At 37.8% G+C, this 16,355-nt stretch overlaps 1 protein-coding gene across 3 annotated transcripts in view; it reads left to right on the top strand.

Annotated features, from left to right (window-relative positions):
- Vta1 (vesicle trafficking 1) overlaps window positions 1-16,355 on the top strand; it is a 56,591-nt gene that overhangs the window by 26,902 nt on the left and 13,334 nt on the right. For all 3 annotated transcript variants that reach the window (XM_076926915.1, XM_076926916.1, XM_076926917.1), the window contains one exon: window positions 8,430-8,538. In XM_076926915.1, the coding sequence (XP_076783030.1) occupies window positions 8,430-8,538 (109 nt within the window). The remainder of the gene's footprint in view (window positions 1-8,429; window positions 8,539-16,355) is intronic.

Below are 16,355 nucleotides of genomic sequence, written 5' to 3'. Positions count from 1 at the left end.
CATAGAGCTAAATATAATAAAACAAGCAAGTGATGGCAGAAAAGAGAAAGTTCTTTGTAGTATTAGATTCTGTTACGTCTCTCCCCTCAGATTAGTTTATAGCTTGAACGGGAAAAACGGTAAATTCAAAAGGACCTTTTTAACCAGGTTGTGAAACCTGGCATCCCTAGTATTGAAGCAAGCCAGCACCACTAGGATCTTATTCAGTATTAAATAGTCTGTGGCAATGCTACTTAAAATATATAACATGAAGTAACATTCAACAGATCTAATCAATATACATTTTATAAATCAGTTAGCATTTTTTATATTGGGGTCAGAAAAATAGCCTTTATAGATTGAAATTAAATAGACATGATTACTATGATTATTAAATAATGCATGCTTCTTAGATTCTGTCTCTGCCTTATGGAGAAATGACTGCAGAGGACATTACTGTCTCAGCTGACAAGATGTTGGGACTATGAGCCACACAGTACTGTTGTGTGTAAATATTCCTGATCTTGATGTCTGTTGTATATGAGATTGTCTTTCATCTGAGGGAAAAAAAAAGATAGGGAGACAGTATTTTAAACAGTTTTAGAATGATTACAAGATATGTGGAATACCTTGACTAGATATAACATATCTATATAATATAGCATATCCTGTTATTAAAACTTTCTTATAAGTTTAATGAAACTATATTATTAAATAGTTACTTTGTTTGGAAATACTTTGTTTGGAAATCTAACTTGAATGTGTTAAGATATTATGACATTCCAGTGTTATGATAATAGAGTAGATAAATCCAAATATGTGGATTAAATTTTAATTATCTTTTGTAGTAGAATTTTGTTCTTCTCTTTAAAATTTTGTTTTATGAGATTATGGTAGCTTTAAAAATTATGCAACTATAAAACTTGTCTAAAAGCTGTCAAGAAACATGGAATAAGTAATTATTAAGAATTTCAGTATATAATAATAATTTTTATTGCTTGTTTCTCAACTATTTCTTGCTACAATTTATTGCTCCTGGTATTATATAGAACACCTATTGTTTGTATGATACATCTTCAGGACCAAAAGTAATTATGTTATAGGCACTAAGAGACTACTAGCCTTTTTTTTTCTTTTTTAACTTCTATTTATAACTTGGGGATTTTATGAATATTCTCAATACTATCCACTGAAACCCAAGTCTGAATATGTATTCAAGTTTAATAAATTTATATTTATTAACAAAAAAAGTTTACTGCCATATTTCAATGATTTTTAAATGTGGTTTCTAAATACCCAGCTTGAGGATTGTTACAGTATTTGATAAAAGGAATGCATTCCAAATGTGTCCACTGATTCTTTCACACATTGCAGTTCAGCCAGGGCTGGGAATCACTTTCCTGAGTAGAAACAGACAGTGTTTGTAAAGACAGTAAACATGATGATCTCATTTGAGATATCTGTAATTAAGAGACTGAAGATAGAAATAAGAATTGGTGAGTAAGTTGATTCAAGGAAGGCCTTGCTGAGAATCAGGCTGCATTTTCGCAAGCCTTGAAGTGGTAAGAGAGAAAATCACAGAGAGTCTGGGAGGAGGCAGATTATGTGGGACTTATGCTTTCTTCTTATCAAGTGCTGTAATGATTCTGAAGCTCATGGATGATTCTTCTCATCCATGACGGGGAAGTAGCAAGGGCGATACTTGACTGAATTAAAAATAAGAACAGGAAGAATAATAGAGGATAAAATGAAGAGGGAAATTCAGACATAGTTGATAAGAATTGTCTATTGAAATAGTTAACTGTTTTCAGTGTAGTAGACCAGGATTGAATGGGAAAGCAGACATTAGATAATCAATATTAGATACTGCTTGCTCAGACCAGAATTAGTAGTGGAGGGCGTGACTCTAAGTAGTCATGTTCTGATTGTGTTCCTGTCATACACCGACAGAATGGAATGATATGAGTGGGCATTACTGGGAGCTTGGCTGTGAGCAGGTGTTAAGAATGGTGTCGCATGCCATGGGTGGTTGCATATGCTGTAACCCCAGGACTAAGGGGGCAAAGGCCAAAGGATCAAGAGTTCAAGGCCAACCTCTTTTAAGTTTAGTACCTCAGAAAAACTGCAAAATTATAAAAGAATTATCATGAGAAGGAACAAGTTTAGTGAGGGCATCAGTCCATGGAGCTGAACATTAAGACTCTAGGTATAGTAGTGGCTTATTGCCAGTTGAAATACAACATTGAGGTGTGTAAGGTCATTATAAATTTATTAATTTAGAACCATAAGTAACTTATTTCTTCTAATATGAAAATATTCTATAATAAGAAAATTTCACAGCTGGGCAGTGGTGTGAAAGCTGGGCACCTTTAATCACAGCACTTGGAGGCAGAGCCAGGTGAGTTCCAGACCAGAGAGAGTTCCAGGACAATTTGTCCTGTACAGAGAAATTCTTGTCTAAAAAAGAAGAAAGAAAGAAAGAAAGAAAGAAAGAAAGAAAGAAAGAAAGAAAGAAAGAAAGAAAGAAAGAAAGAAGGAAGGAAGGAAGGAAGGAAGGAAGGAAGGAAGGAAGGAAGGAAGGAAGGAAAGGGAAGGAGAAGGGAAGGGAAGAAAGGAAGGAAGGAAAGAAAGAAAGAAGAGAAAGAAAAATTTCCCCCAAAATCTGTCACTTTTTACTAGGTTTTAAACTGTGACTGTTCCTCACATATTGCCTGTAAATAGTAAAACAACAGGTAGGATTGGGGCGGAGGCAGGGGTTGTCATGTAAGGAAGGCTACAAGCCTCCAAGTGAAATGTTGGGTGAAACGGTTCAGTGTTGAGGGGTTTGCAGGAGGTCTGAACAGAAGATGTCAATTTGGGACTGTGCTGTATGTTGTTAAAGCCGTCATGGATACAGGCAGATCTTATAAAGAAAGACTTTAAATGAGGGCTAGTTTACATTTTCACAAGTTTAGTCCATTATCATGGCTGGAAGCAGACAGGCATAGCGCTAGGCAGTAGTTCAGAGCTTTATATCAGACAGTGGCACAAAGAAAATACAAACCTGGGCCTGGCCTGGGCTTGTGAAATCTCTAAAGTCACCCTAAGCTACAAACCTCCTCCAAAAGTGACACAGCTCCTCCAACAAGGGCATGTCTCCTAATCCTTTCAATAGTGCATCCCTGGGGACTAAGCCTTCAAACATGAGCTGTGGGTACCATTCTTCTTCAGAGCAGCACACTGGATAGGGGAGGGAAGGCTCCATGGGGAAGGAAGGGTATCTGAGAACTAGGTGGTAGCAGCTCAGGCCTTGCGTAACAAGGAACAAGCAAAGACTGACTGCAAGACATCAAGTAAAGAGAAGATTAGGAAACCTACAGAGCCAGTAAAATAACTACAGATGGAGATGGAAGTGATACAGCATGGTCTCATGGTCCACAGAGGGCACCAGTGAGGGTGAGTACAGAAGTGCTCAGAAAGAGCTGACCTGGGTAATAGCAGTTATCGGGAGCAATGAGGGTATTTGTAATGTTGTATCTACGAGGTTCAAGACGAAAAGTCAAGGAGGAAGAATTAAAGGCAAGTCGGTGGAGCTTTCCCCAGACTGAAGCCCTGTGTGCTGGAAATAGATCATATTGGCTTTTGCAAGTTTGCAAGTTTGACACAAATGTGGTTTTTGTTTTTAATTAAATCTCTTTTCATTCCTGTATGCATTTAGTTCAAGACCACCTGATCCAGTTTTGTGTTTTCCTCCCAGTCCAAACACAGAGGGCTAGTACAGGCAGTGAATTGAGAATTCAGTGGAAACCTTTGTATCTGCTGCTACGAGCTGAAATTTGCCATTGTCAGTGATTTTCATCAATTCAGTTACAAAACAGGAACTTGGGGCCAGGGGACAAAAGTAAAAGCTCCTTTTACAATTCCTGTTTCCCAGAAAGGATGTCTTAATCAGCCCAAAGGAGTGAGTGAATTTTACAAATATTGACATCTTATTCTTCTCTTAAAATACTGTGTATCATCAAATGTTATTTATTTTTGCTACAACAGTATTCAGATGTGTATTAACTCAAGTTAAAAACTGTCAGAAATTTCTGCTATATATTATTTATGGCAAGGTTTTGAAAAATAGGAATAAAAACAGATATTTTTCTTTATGTGCTTTGGGTAATTTTTTTATATATTTACAAAATAGGCCCTCTTTAGCTTAAACTAATATTTTCTTAAAACTTTACATATTTAGTAAAGGTACCCAGAGTGATTTAAACTTTTCACAATATGAAATTAGGAGTGAATCTTATAGTCATAATATAACTCTTCCAGTAAATCCACAGGCACGGTTAACTTCTATAAAATGCAATCATTTGTTTGCAGAAGTAGTCTTTTTTTTTTTTACTACAACTGTTATCTTAAACATGCATTAAGTAATTGACCTTCTAAAGTTATTTCCCTGTGGTTTATATATTTCTATCTGAATTGCAAATTAAATCATTATTATGATTGTTGTAGCTTACAAAATCATTTCCAAATAATGTGCCTGGCTTTCTTACTAAAATATCATGACTATTGACGGCTCTGTAATGATGGAATTAATCAATCCTAAGGGAAAGGATGCAGAAGTACCTGCTGTGGTTTGGATAAGGTCTCTCCAAATAGCCAAGTTTTAGAATGCTCATTCCTTCACAGCCAGTATGTGGAAGTGGTGGGACCTTGTAGAAGTCTTTTAGGCCATTGAAAACATGTTCACTAAGGATACTGTGGGATCCAGGCCTTTCTCTCTTGTTTAGTCGTGGTAAACTATGTGGTTTCCCTCTCCAGGAGAAGCTAACAATAGAATTTTGATAAAACGGCTCACATTTAGAGATGGCAGTTATTGCTGGCCTTCATGTTGGAGTGTATGTAGTGTTTGTGCTGTCTCCTTCATCCTGTCTCCCTCAGCAGTTAGCATAGTGCCTGCCTTGAGGAGATGACAAATAATTAACTTCCTGCAATCCAGGGAGGCTATTTTGAGATTAAAAATGTAAGCTGAGCCTGAAGAGGAGGAGACATTTGACCACATGGTGACCATGGTAGGGAAGGGAGAATAGCGTAAGGAACATTGCCTCTTCTGGATTGCAGGAAATGGCATGGATGAGACTGAAGCAGAATCCTGAATGTCAAGGCTTTGAGTGCTGGACAAAAGTGGTTTTGTTCACCTGGTCCCATGATGCCTCAGTCTTAAAGGAAGTAAAGTATAACTTGCTTACTCTACAGGGTGAGGACCAAACAGTAAAGTATATAGAAGTGTTTTGGAGAGTGATATTTACTGTTTGGCTAAAACTTGCCTTGGATTTCTCTTATCCAACTCATTCATGATCTTCTTACCCAAAACATACTGATTTTCTACTCATTCTTCCTTCTCTTTATCTCTACCTTTCTGACTACCCAGGCCTTTCTTTCTCCCCAGTCTCTCCTGCCATCCTCTCCACCTTTCTATATCAACTTTGTCTTAGGAGACCAAAGCAAAATAACGTGTCTGCTACCAGGCATCTTTGATCATTATTTTTTCTTTCTAAATTGTTCAAACACATATGACAAGAGACAGGTTTAATGTTTCTACTTGTTATAGCTGATGTAATAGGCTTCCTGTGTGTGTAGCTGGATAATTAGCTCCAAGGGGCAGATGGATGCTATGACTTACTTTATATCTCTTTGCTTGCTAATTTAAAGTCTTAATAGAAAATGTTTATTAAGCTATAAAAAAACCATAGTTTCCACATATATTTAAAATAGGTAATTTTAATTTTACAACTGGAAGATAAGATAATGAACACTCTTAAGTCATGTCATTTGTAGATCTGGGATTCAAGTGGGCATCTAAACCTGGAGGTTCTTAAGCTAGATAAGAACCTTTGCCCACCGTTAGTCCCAGTTTATATGGGATTTTGAAAACTTAAATCTAAAGGAAACTCAGTTCTTTGACGTTTTATTATTACTATTTCATATAGTGAAAGAGAAGGGAGGAAAACAGAGCAACCAGTATCCTGATGATGTTTCTTTAGGCCTAAAATGCCTAGTCTTGTGTTGTGGCTCATGCTATAATACCATCATAGGAGGCTGAGGCAAGAGAATTGCCCCAGCCTGAATTATACATTGAGTCCCAGCAAACATAAGCTTTGGAATGATACTCTGTTCCACAATTCATCCCACCCCATACCCAAAAAAGTTCAACAGCCAAATTTGGGAAATGCCAAGTAACTCTACTACATTAGTGGAGAACACGAGTTTCTGTTAGCGTCCACTCATTGGATGTGGGATGCTGTTAACCAGCTAGTATGTGCTAGAATAAAACAAGATGCATGTTACAAAGGGCAGACTGGAATAAACTGCCTTTGGTGATATGAGTGTGTTTATAGACAAGAAAATATTTTATAAACACAAGCATGTAATGATAAATTATAGCAAATACTAGAAAAAATAGATTACTTAGTTGTTTTATGTTTGATAGATCAGGAAAACTTTTGTGAGGCATTAATATTTGATGCACCCCATAGGGAATGAGTAGAGGTAAATAAATATACCTTGTGAGAAAGGTAGAAACAGACAGCAATAGCCTGGACATGTTTACAGAAAGATCTATCTAGAAAGCTACACAATAAAGTAAAAGGGATAGGAAAACAGAACCCCAGACAGCCATGACCCAAGTGGAATGAGTTTTATAGCCCAAGTGCATGGAGAAGCCACTGAGAAGATTGGTATGAATGACTTTACATTTTAGAAGATTGGTCTGAATGACTTTATATTTTAGAAGATTGGTCTAAGCACTGGATGAGGAAAACAGGGGAGAGGAAATTAAAATATAGAGACATACTAGGGGACCAGGGAAGTACTGGAGAGAAGCATCAGGTAGAGAACTGAATTCTTGGTGAGTTAGATGGAAGTTGCCAAAGATAAGGTATGGGTGCTCAACATGACTCCCACTAATAGAAATCACTGAATGAAGTTAACTGGGAGGAGGAGACGCTGGGGAGGATCAAGAAAGCAGTTTGGGGCAGATTAATTTAGTTGTGTATGTGACTTTGAAGTGAAATACCACATCATCAGATATTTATTGGATGCAAATTCAGACTAGATGTATACATTTAAGATTAATAAAGATGGCAGAAGCCGTATAAATCAATATGGAGACTGACAGAAACAAGTTTAATGAGTGCTGTTCTGATAGAAGAAAGACAGATGGCTGTGAGGTGACGAACTGTATCTGATAATAAATGCTAAGATGTGAACCTGGGATGTGGGGAGAGGGAAGGCAGTGGGAGAGCAGGGGAGAGATGATATGTTGATGAATCTACGTGAGTGTACATCTGAAGGAGCTCAGACAACTGCCAAATATAAAGGTAGCCCCAGTGTTCTTCATTTCTTAGAAAATTAGAAATAATGGATTCCTGTCACTTTGCTATTACTGTGGGAAACATAAGTAATGTCCTTTATAAGCAACTCTGACTGCTCCACTGGCTTGCAGTCTCAGCTAGAACAGGAGAAGCCTTCTAAGTGTTTGAAGGCTGGATAGCAACTTAGGTAGCAAAAGAAAAGGTGTGTCACAAAGTGGGACTAAGGTTTAACAAACAGAAGTGGTCCAGGTACTGCTGTCAGGTCCAACAGGGGAGGCTGGAAATGGCATCTGAGATTGCCCCAGAAGAGTAGGTTATTGGTGACATTATCAAAAAAAAAAAAAAAAAGCCCCTCTGATGAGTAATGGGGTGTAGACCATGCCACTTGTGGGTACGTTCAGATTGTATGACTTTGTGTATGAGTGGACAGGAAAGAAAGAAAGCAAACACACATGCCAGTGAGCTAAACAATAAAACCCTGAGTGTAGACAGTTGTTTTGAAAAGCTTGTTAAAGAAATGGAGCAGAATGCAGTCAGACTTGGGGGAGGGAGGGATATGGGACCCAGTCTTAGGGCAGTAAAGCACTCCGGCCTCCTTAGTTGAGTGGTGTTTTGGGTTCCTCTTTAGACAACAGAATGAGACTGACTCTGGTTTCCCTCTTGAGAACTAAGGTAGTCAAACCAAGTACTTAGGTAATACATGACAACTTAGAAATTAAAATTAACCACCATATCATTTTTATCATTTAAGTCTTATTCTTATTTTCAAGGATTTGTATATATCTTTACAGAACCATTATCGGCTTCTTTTATATTTTATCTTAAAATTCTATTTAACCAATTTTTTAGGTACTCAAGAGTTAGAAATTTTGCTGGCGTGACATACATATGCTTCTCTGGCGAACGTTGTGAGGTGATGTGATGCCATTGTGCTCTAATGAAAATGCCTTCTCATGGAGTCCCCAGCTTCTGACCACTGAAGAATCATCAGCAGTAGAATATAGAGATAGCCAGACTCTCAGAAATGTGGCTTAGCCCATGTTAAGTACTTCTCTTTTTGATTTTACCCTGGTCTAATGGTGCTGCAAATATATTCCCTTTTAGAATGTGAAACATAGAAAGTACGCAAGGTGGAAGGCAACATATATTCATAACTGCTTAAAGAATGGGGAGACTCCTCAAGCAGGCCCTGTTGGAATAGAGGAAGAGAACGGTATGTATTTATTTGTTAATCCTAAGTTTTGGTAGAGTCTTTAGTAGAAATGCTTTAGGAGAATCTAAAGTTTTCAGAAGGTACTAGCAATTTTTTCATTTATAGTAATTATAAAACCAGGAATTTAGGGACAGGTAAGGTTAAGGCTTTCCATGTTCTCTTTGTCCATGTTAGCTAAGTGGCTTGGCTGACTCCTATATCTGTGCAGATTTCATCCCTGCATAGGAAAGATAGTCCACTTACAATGTGACCTAGAAGTAGTCACAAACTCCAATGAATATTGTATTAGTGCTGTGATATTTTTACATATTTATTTGATGTGTATTGGTAGGGGGAGGAGGTGATACTTTACATGGCTCCAAAATTACAGAGTGTACAACAGTGAGAAATAGATTTCTCATTTCCGTATACTTGTCTTCCTAGACCCTACCAAAACTCATAAACACATTACCTTTTGTTTATCTTTACAGAGATTATTGTTTTATGAATTTTTAAACAAATAGGAGGATGGATGGATGGATGGGTGAATGGATGGATGGATGGATGGATGGATGGATGGATGGATGGATGGATGGGTGGGTGGGTGGGTGGATGGATGGGTGGATGGGTGGATGGGTGGGTGGGTGGGTGGGTGGGTGGATGTGTGGATGGGTGGGTGGGTGGATGGATGGATGGATGGATGGATGGATATATGCATACATGGAGTCTCCACTTTTCCTACACAGTTTAGAATACAGTGTTTTACACTTATGAAAAATGAAAACTACATACAGGAGAATTTTGACATTATTATATAGTAAGTTGGTTTATATTATTTAATAACAAAAAATATAAATATCTTGTTATCTTTACTTGACCTGTCAGTTAATATGGGATAAAAAAGAAAGGAGAAAATGTTTCTCACGTTAAAAAAAAAAAATTAGACATGTAGTCAATAACTTATAATAAATTAAAATAAAATAAAAGAGAATAACACTGTTCTCTGAACTGAGAAAAGTCCAAATGATCCTTGCACTTTATGAAATGATTTGAGAACATCTGTGGAGATCATCATTTATTATAGGACTCATTAAGCTTTCTTAAAGGATGAGGTAGTATATACTTGAAGCTTGTGAACTTCATATCCTTATTGCATATCTTCAGTTCTGCTGTTACAATGGAAAAGTGACTGTGGGCAGTGAGCAGCCAGGGATATGGCGTTCTGTTCAGTATCATGTTAGCTACAGTCTAACTTAGTTTCTCATTGTATTGAATAGAGTGATGAGACTGTCCAACTTTTCATTGTGACTAAATCTCACCTGTCATGGTGTTTATTACACAAATGAATTTCATTCATTGCTATTATTATAATGAGAATGTTTGCACTGTTGATGTTTATAACTAAAGTTGACCTAGAATTTTTTTTAAGAGGATTAAACTATTATACTCATGAACTGCCTCAGGAACACTTGTATCCCCAGTTTCAGGCTCAGCTTCAGATCTAGTTCCTCCAGGCTCTATGGCCACCTACACTCATTGGGACATATATGACACATACATATAAATAAATATATTTGTAAATAAAACTTGAAATGTACTCATACATTTTTTTATTCTTTGGAACAGTTTAAATAGACTGCAATTATTAGTTCTTTAATGCTTTTGAAATTTTTTCTGTGTAGCTGAGTATGGTGGCCATTGCCTACCATTTAATTCTAGCACACTGGAAAACTGAGACTAAAGGATTTCTCTGAGCAGAAGACAAACAGGTTTATTTGGCAGATATTACCTCGGAAAAATTAAAAAGACAAAAAAGTGTGTGTGTTTGGGGATGGGGGATGTGAAACTCTCTTTGGCACTATTCTTCATCTGTGCCCACCTAGTAAGTAGATTTACACTAACGAAATTAATAATCTTTTCAACTCGTTTTAGTAATCTCCGGATGTAAATGTGGTCCTTCCCATTAACTCCAAGTTACAGTTCTCTAGTTCTCTACAGAGACAAGCATACCTGTACAAGGTTGCATGTATGTATCAACTGACAAATGTGACAGTGATGCTGAGTATCTGTAGCTCCAGGGAACATTGTAGAAGGGGGGACAGAAAGAATATAAGACCCAGAATACTAGGAAGTGTGCTATAAAGCAGTCTCTCCTAGAAATGGCTACATAAAGAAAACCAGAACATGACAGTATCAGGGGACATGTTAATGGAAAAGAGGGAAACTTTTGCAGGGTCTCACCCCTAGACAAGGAAGTATAAGTAATGACTGCTGAGGTGGTTTGGATATGCTTGGCCCATAGGAAGTGGTACTCTTAGGAGGTGTGGCCTTGTTCAAAGAAGTGTGTCAATGTCAGGGTGGGCTTTGAGTTCTATCTACTGTGGAAGCAATCTTCTTATTAGCTTCCTGAGAATGCCAGTCTCTCCTGATTGCCTTCGAAGCAAGGTACAGAACTCTCAGCTCCTTCTCCAGCACCATATCTGCATGCACGCTGCCATGCTTCCTGCTACGATGATAAAGGACTAAACCTCTGAATCTATAAACCAGTACCAATTAAATGTTTGCCTTTCTGGGAGTTGTCTTGGGCATGGTGTCTCTTCATAGCAGTGGAAACCCTAACCAAGACAGAAGTTGGTACCAGGAACTAGGGCATTGCTGTGATAGGTCTGACATGTTTTGTTTGGAGGAATATGGATTTGGAGACTTGAATTTTGTAAAGCTGTGGAATACGTTAGGACTTAATGGGCATAATTCCTAGTAGGACTATGGAAGACATTGGGGCTGAGAGTGATTTCAACTCTGGAGACCAATCTTATGATTTTTGATGAAGAATGTTGTTGGTTTTTGCCTTTGTCTGGAAAGTCTGCCTGAGGCTAAGGTAAAGAAATTTATATTAATTGCGTTGACAAAAGAAGTCTCACAAAAGCCCAGCATAGACTTGGTCCTTTGGTTTACTCTCATAAAGAGCATTTAATCAAGCATAACAAGCTTAGAAAGGAAAAATACAAAATGTATGGTTCAAAATAAAGGGGCACAAGGAGGTAGAATGAAGCTATATCTTGTTCTCAAGGCAAGATCCCACCCAGCTAAAACTTATGCATTTACTATTGTACAAGAGAGATAGTTATGGTAGGCTTTATTATAGCCTAGTTATTGTTTTCATTTGGACATAAGGAGATATAATTATGTGTCAAATTGACAAGGGATGGCTGTGATGGCTGTTCTTGGTTTTCAACTTGATTAAGATCTATAATGAAAGCTTAGGTGAAGACATGTTGGTATATACCTTTAATCCCAGGAGACAGAGGCAAGCAGATCTCTGAGTTCAAGGCCAGCCTGAGACAGAGCAAGTTCCAAATAGAGAAGAGCTTAAGTCCAAGCATACTGTGTTACATGGCTTTAATCCCAGCATTCATAAGATAGACCCATGTAGATCTCTGAGTTCAAGGTCAGTCTACAGAACAAATTTCAGGACAGCCAAGCTTGGGCAATGAATAAGTTAGAAAACAGAAAGGTGGTGATGATGAGAGACACGTTCGAGCTCCAGTAAGCAGCAGATCTTGGGAGCTTGAGCCACAGGCCTCTGGCTTTAAAGTCAAGAATAGTAGAGACCACTGAGACAATTGATGCTGGCTAACTGGAGCTAAGAAATTAGCAGTGATTAAGAAGAGACTAGCTTCATTGAGGTGAAATCTTCTGTGAAGTGTTTTCCAAGAGTACAGAGAACTTGTGTTCCAGAGATAACCAAAGTTGCACTTCATGCTTTAGCTGGACTTGGTAAGGTGTAAGAATCACCCATGGAGAGTAGCTGAGGCTTGCCACTGTGAGAGGCCAAAGAAGGCCATTGTTGAAGGAGGTGCAGCCTCAGTTGCAGTTGACGGATGGTTCAGGACTGAAGGGGTCATGCAAAGTTGAGCTTGGCACCGTGAAAGGAGCCTGTGAGTGACAGTTGGTAAAGCCTAGTTGCAATGGAAAACCCCAGTGTATTGTAGATGCCAGTACCGTGGAATGACCAGCAAGAACAGCAGCAGCAGTGGAGTGGAGTCAACCAGAGCCTAGCTATAGTGCTACAGAGGGCAGAGGGAAGTGGCCTAAGCCCTTTGGAAAAGCCCAGAAGGTCATGTGTGGATCCTAGACATTGGAACAAGTAGCTGTGAAGTTGAAGTTGCCTTGGCTACCCCAAGATGTTAGAGATGTCAGAGTTGTGGGACACCTGTCAAGGAGAATTTGCTAACATGGAGTAGATCTAACCTAAAAGAACGGCAGTCAACAAGGATGGAAAGGAGTCGGAGATCTGAGGTTGGAGACCTTGATGTCAGACATGGAGACCTAGAGTTTGGAGTTTGACCAGCTGGTTTTAGTCTTGCTTTGGTCAAGTATTTCCAGGCTCTGATATTTTGGAACAATAATACAGATCCTGTGCCATATGTTGGAAGTATCTGATCTGCTTTTTTATTTTTATTTTGTAGGGGATTACAAATATAAGAGATTGCATGAATCTCAGAAGAAAATTTGGACTTTTAAACATTGATGAGTCTGATTCACTATGGGGATTTTGGAAGTTAGAATAAATGTATTCTGCATTATGCTATGGCTAATTATGGTACCAATAGGCTCATGTGTTTGAACAAGTCTGTGGGTCAAAGAGAATGGAATGTAGTGGTTTGAATGTGCTTGGTTCATCAGCAGTGGTATTGTAAGGAGGTGTGGCCTTGTTGGAGCAAGTGTGTCACTGTGGGGGTGGTCTTTGGAGGTCTCCTAAGCTTAGACTCTACCTACTATAGAAGAGAGTTCCTCCTAGCTTCCCAAGGATGTGATTCTCTCTTGATTGCCTTTGAATCATGATGCAGAACTCTCAGCTCCTTCTCTAGCATCATGTCTGCCTATATGTTACAATTCTTCCTAATATAATGATAATAGACTAAACCTCTGAAACCATAAACCAGCTCCAATCAAATGTTTACCTTTCTAGGAGTTGCCCTGGTCATAGTATCTCTTCATCCTTAGTATTACTCTTCGGTTTTCCTATCACCTGTCTTCTGTACCTACCCTTTAATACAGTTTCCCATGTGATCCCCAGCCATAAAATGTTTTTGTTTCTACTTCATACTTGTAATTTTGGTACTGATATGAATCATAATGTAACTCTGTGTTTGTGGTTTTTTTTCTGATGGTCTTAGTTGAACCCTATAAAACAGACAGTTGACTCCTAAAGGAGTCTCTACCCACAGGTTGAGAACCACTGCTCTAGGGCCTGAAACTTACCCAGTTACAGATTTTTGGCCACTTTAGCAGTATCGGGAATTGGTTTGGTATTACAGGGTAGGCCTTAGTCAAATTTTAAAACTGCTTAGTCATTTCTATAGCATTGTGCCACTGTTACACAGTATATTTAAATATAAAAAAACAGTATATTTGCACGCAGGTCACTATTGTAAGTCACAGGGTGCGTAGCTTGAATATAATGATTATTTTTCTCTTGTGTGTAGTACTCTCCAACACAATGTATGCTGTTAGTAAGCAGAGGTGAAGCTTTTAGTTGGGACCAGCTCAATTTCTCCATGTTTGATAACATATGTGGTATCTTCAGCAATAGAAATAGCATTGGCAGTAGATATAATACTTGGACAGGGGAGGTATAAGAACCCCATCGGCCAGTGATTCTACAAAAGATAACCATCCCTGGTACTAATTGTTTTACTTAGTGGTGTAAGATACCTAGTTAGGTTATTGTTTCCCACTTTATATGGTAATTCTTCTTAATTATTTTCATATGTGTATATACTTAAGGGGACTTCTACAGTAATAGATTTCCTTATGACTTTTTAAAAGCTTTTAGTGTTAGTTGCCCTTTATCCTAGCCCCCCATATGTATCCCCCATTTAATCTCCCTATTCTAGTCTCTTCACTATCTCTTTATAACATATATTATTTCCCCTGGAAAGATCTTCCCCTAGAAGATCCCCACAACCCATCTCTTGCTACCTACTTGTTCTCTGTAGTTATTCTAAATAAATCATATGTATCTAGCACTTAAAAACTAGCATCCACACATGAGAGAAAACACGTAATATTTATCTTTCTGAATATAGGTTACCTCACACACAATGGTTGGTTTTGGCTTCATCCATTTACTTGAAAATTTTATAATCTATTTTTCTTAACAATTGAATAATAATTTCATTGTGCTAATGTACCACATTTTCATTATCCATTCATTATTATCCATTGATAGAAATCTAGTCTGTTTCCAATTTCTGGGTATTATGAATAGAGCAGAAATGTACATAGCTGAGCAAGCATCTCTGTAGTAAGATGTAGTCCTTTGGGTATATGCCAAGCTGTTCTCGAGGTGGATTGATTCTCAACTTTTGAAGAACTGCCATGCTGATTTCCTTAGTGGCTGTACCAATTTGCACTGCCACCAGCAGTGAATAACTATTTCCCCTTTGCCTGCATCCTCACCAGCATCTGCTTGGTCTTGGCAATTCTGACTGTGGTAACACAAAATCTCAAAATCTTTTGATCTGCATTTCTTTGATGGCTAAAGATACTGAACATTTTTAAGTGTTTCTCTGCCAGTTTTGTTGCATCTTTTGAGAATTATTGAGTTTTTAAGGTCCCATATTTTAATTGGGTTATTTATTTTCTTGATGCTCATGGGTTTGTTTTTTTGTTTTTTAAGTTTTTTATATATTCTAGATACTAACCCTTTCTTATTAAACTAACCCTATCTAATTAGTGAAGATTTTTTCCTAATCGGCAGGCTGCTGCTTTGCTCAAATGATGCTGTCCATTGCTGTACAGAATCTTTTTAGCTTCATGAGTTTCCACTTGTTAAGTGTTTTATAAGTGTCCTGTTCAGAAAGTCCCTTTAGTCCTAGTGACTTGAAACCTATTCGTCACCTCTCTTCTAGCAGATTCGGGGAATCTGGTACTATGTTGATCCTTGACCTATTTGCAGTTGGTTTTGTACAGGATTATCAATAGGGATCTATCTTCATTTTTTACAGGCAGCTATTGAGTTATGCCAGCACCATTTATTGAAGATTCTGTATTTTCTCCAGTGTGTATTTTTGGCATGCTTATCAAAAGTAGACTTGTGGGGTTTGGGAGCTTATTTCTGGGTTTTCAGTTCATTTCCGTTGACCAATGTCTGTCTCTTTCCCTTCCATTTTCCTTCTTCCTCTCCTCCCTCTCTGTCTGTCTTCCTAATATCATGCTGTTTTATTACCAGAGCTTTGCAGTACAGTCTGGAGTGGTGATACCTCCGGCACTTCATTTATTTTTCAGAGTAATTTTAACTCTCCTGAGGTTTTTTTGCATTTCCATATGAAGTTGGTCATTTTTGTTGTTGTTGTTTAGTTTCTATGAAGCATTGTGTTGGAATTTCAAGGAACATTTTCTTGAATGTATTAAATCATATGTGATAGGATAGTCATGTTCACAATATTAATCTTACTGATCCATGAGCATGGGAAATCTTGCCATCTTCTATTATCTTCTATTTCTTTTTTCAGTGTCTTAAAGTTTATTTCATACAAGTCTCTCACTTGCTTGGGTAGAGTTATCCAGTATATTTTGGGGTGCTATTGTGAAAGATACTGTAACCTTGATTTTGTTTTCCTCAGTCTAATTATCATTGGTGTATATAAGAATACTAATTTGTATTGATTTTATTTTTAAATCCTGCTACTTTGCTGGAAGTATTTATCCGCTGTAAAAGGTTCCTAGTGGAGTTTCTAACATCTTTTATGCATAAAATCATATCTACAAACAAGGATACTTTGCCTTCTTCCTCATGTTTATCCTTTTGATCTCTTTCATTTACATTATTG

Source organism: Arvicanthis niloticus, chromosome 28, assembly GCF_011762505.2.
Source record: "Arvicanthis niloticus isolate mArvNil1 chromosome 28, mArvNil1.pat.X, whole genome shotgun sequence".
In the NCBI taxonomy this organism is placed as follows: domain Eukaryota; kingdom Metazoa; phylum Chordata; class Mammalia; order Rodentia; family Muridae; genus Arvicanthis; species Arvicanthis niloticus.
Note: the sequence above shows the minus strand (reverse complement) of the source record. Positions and strands in the feature narration are given on the sequence as shown.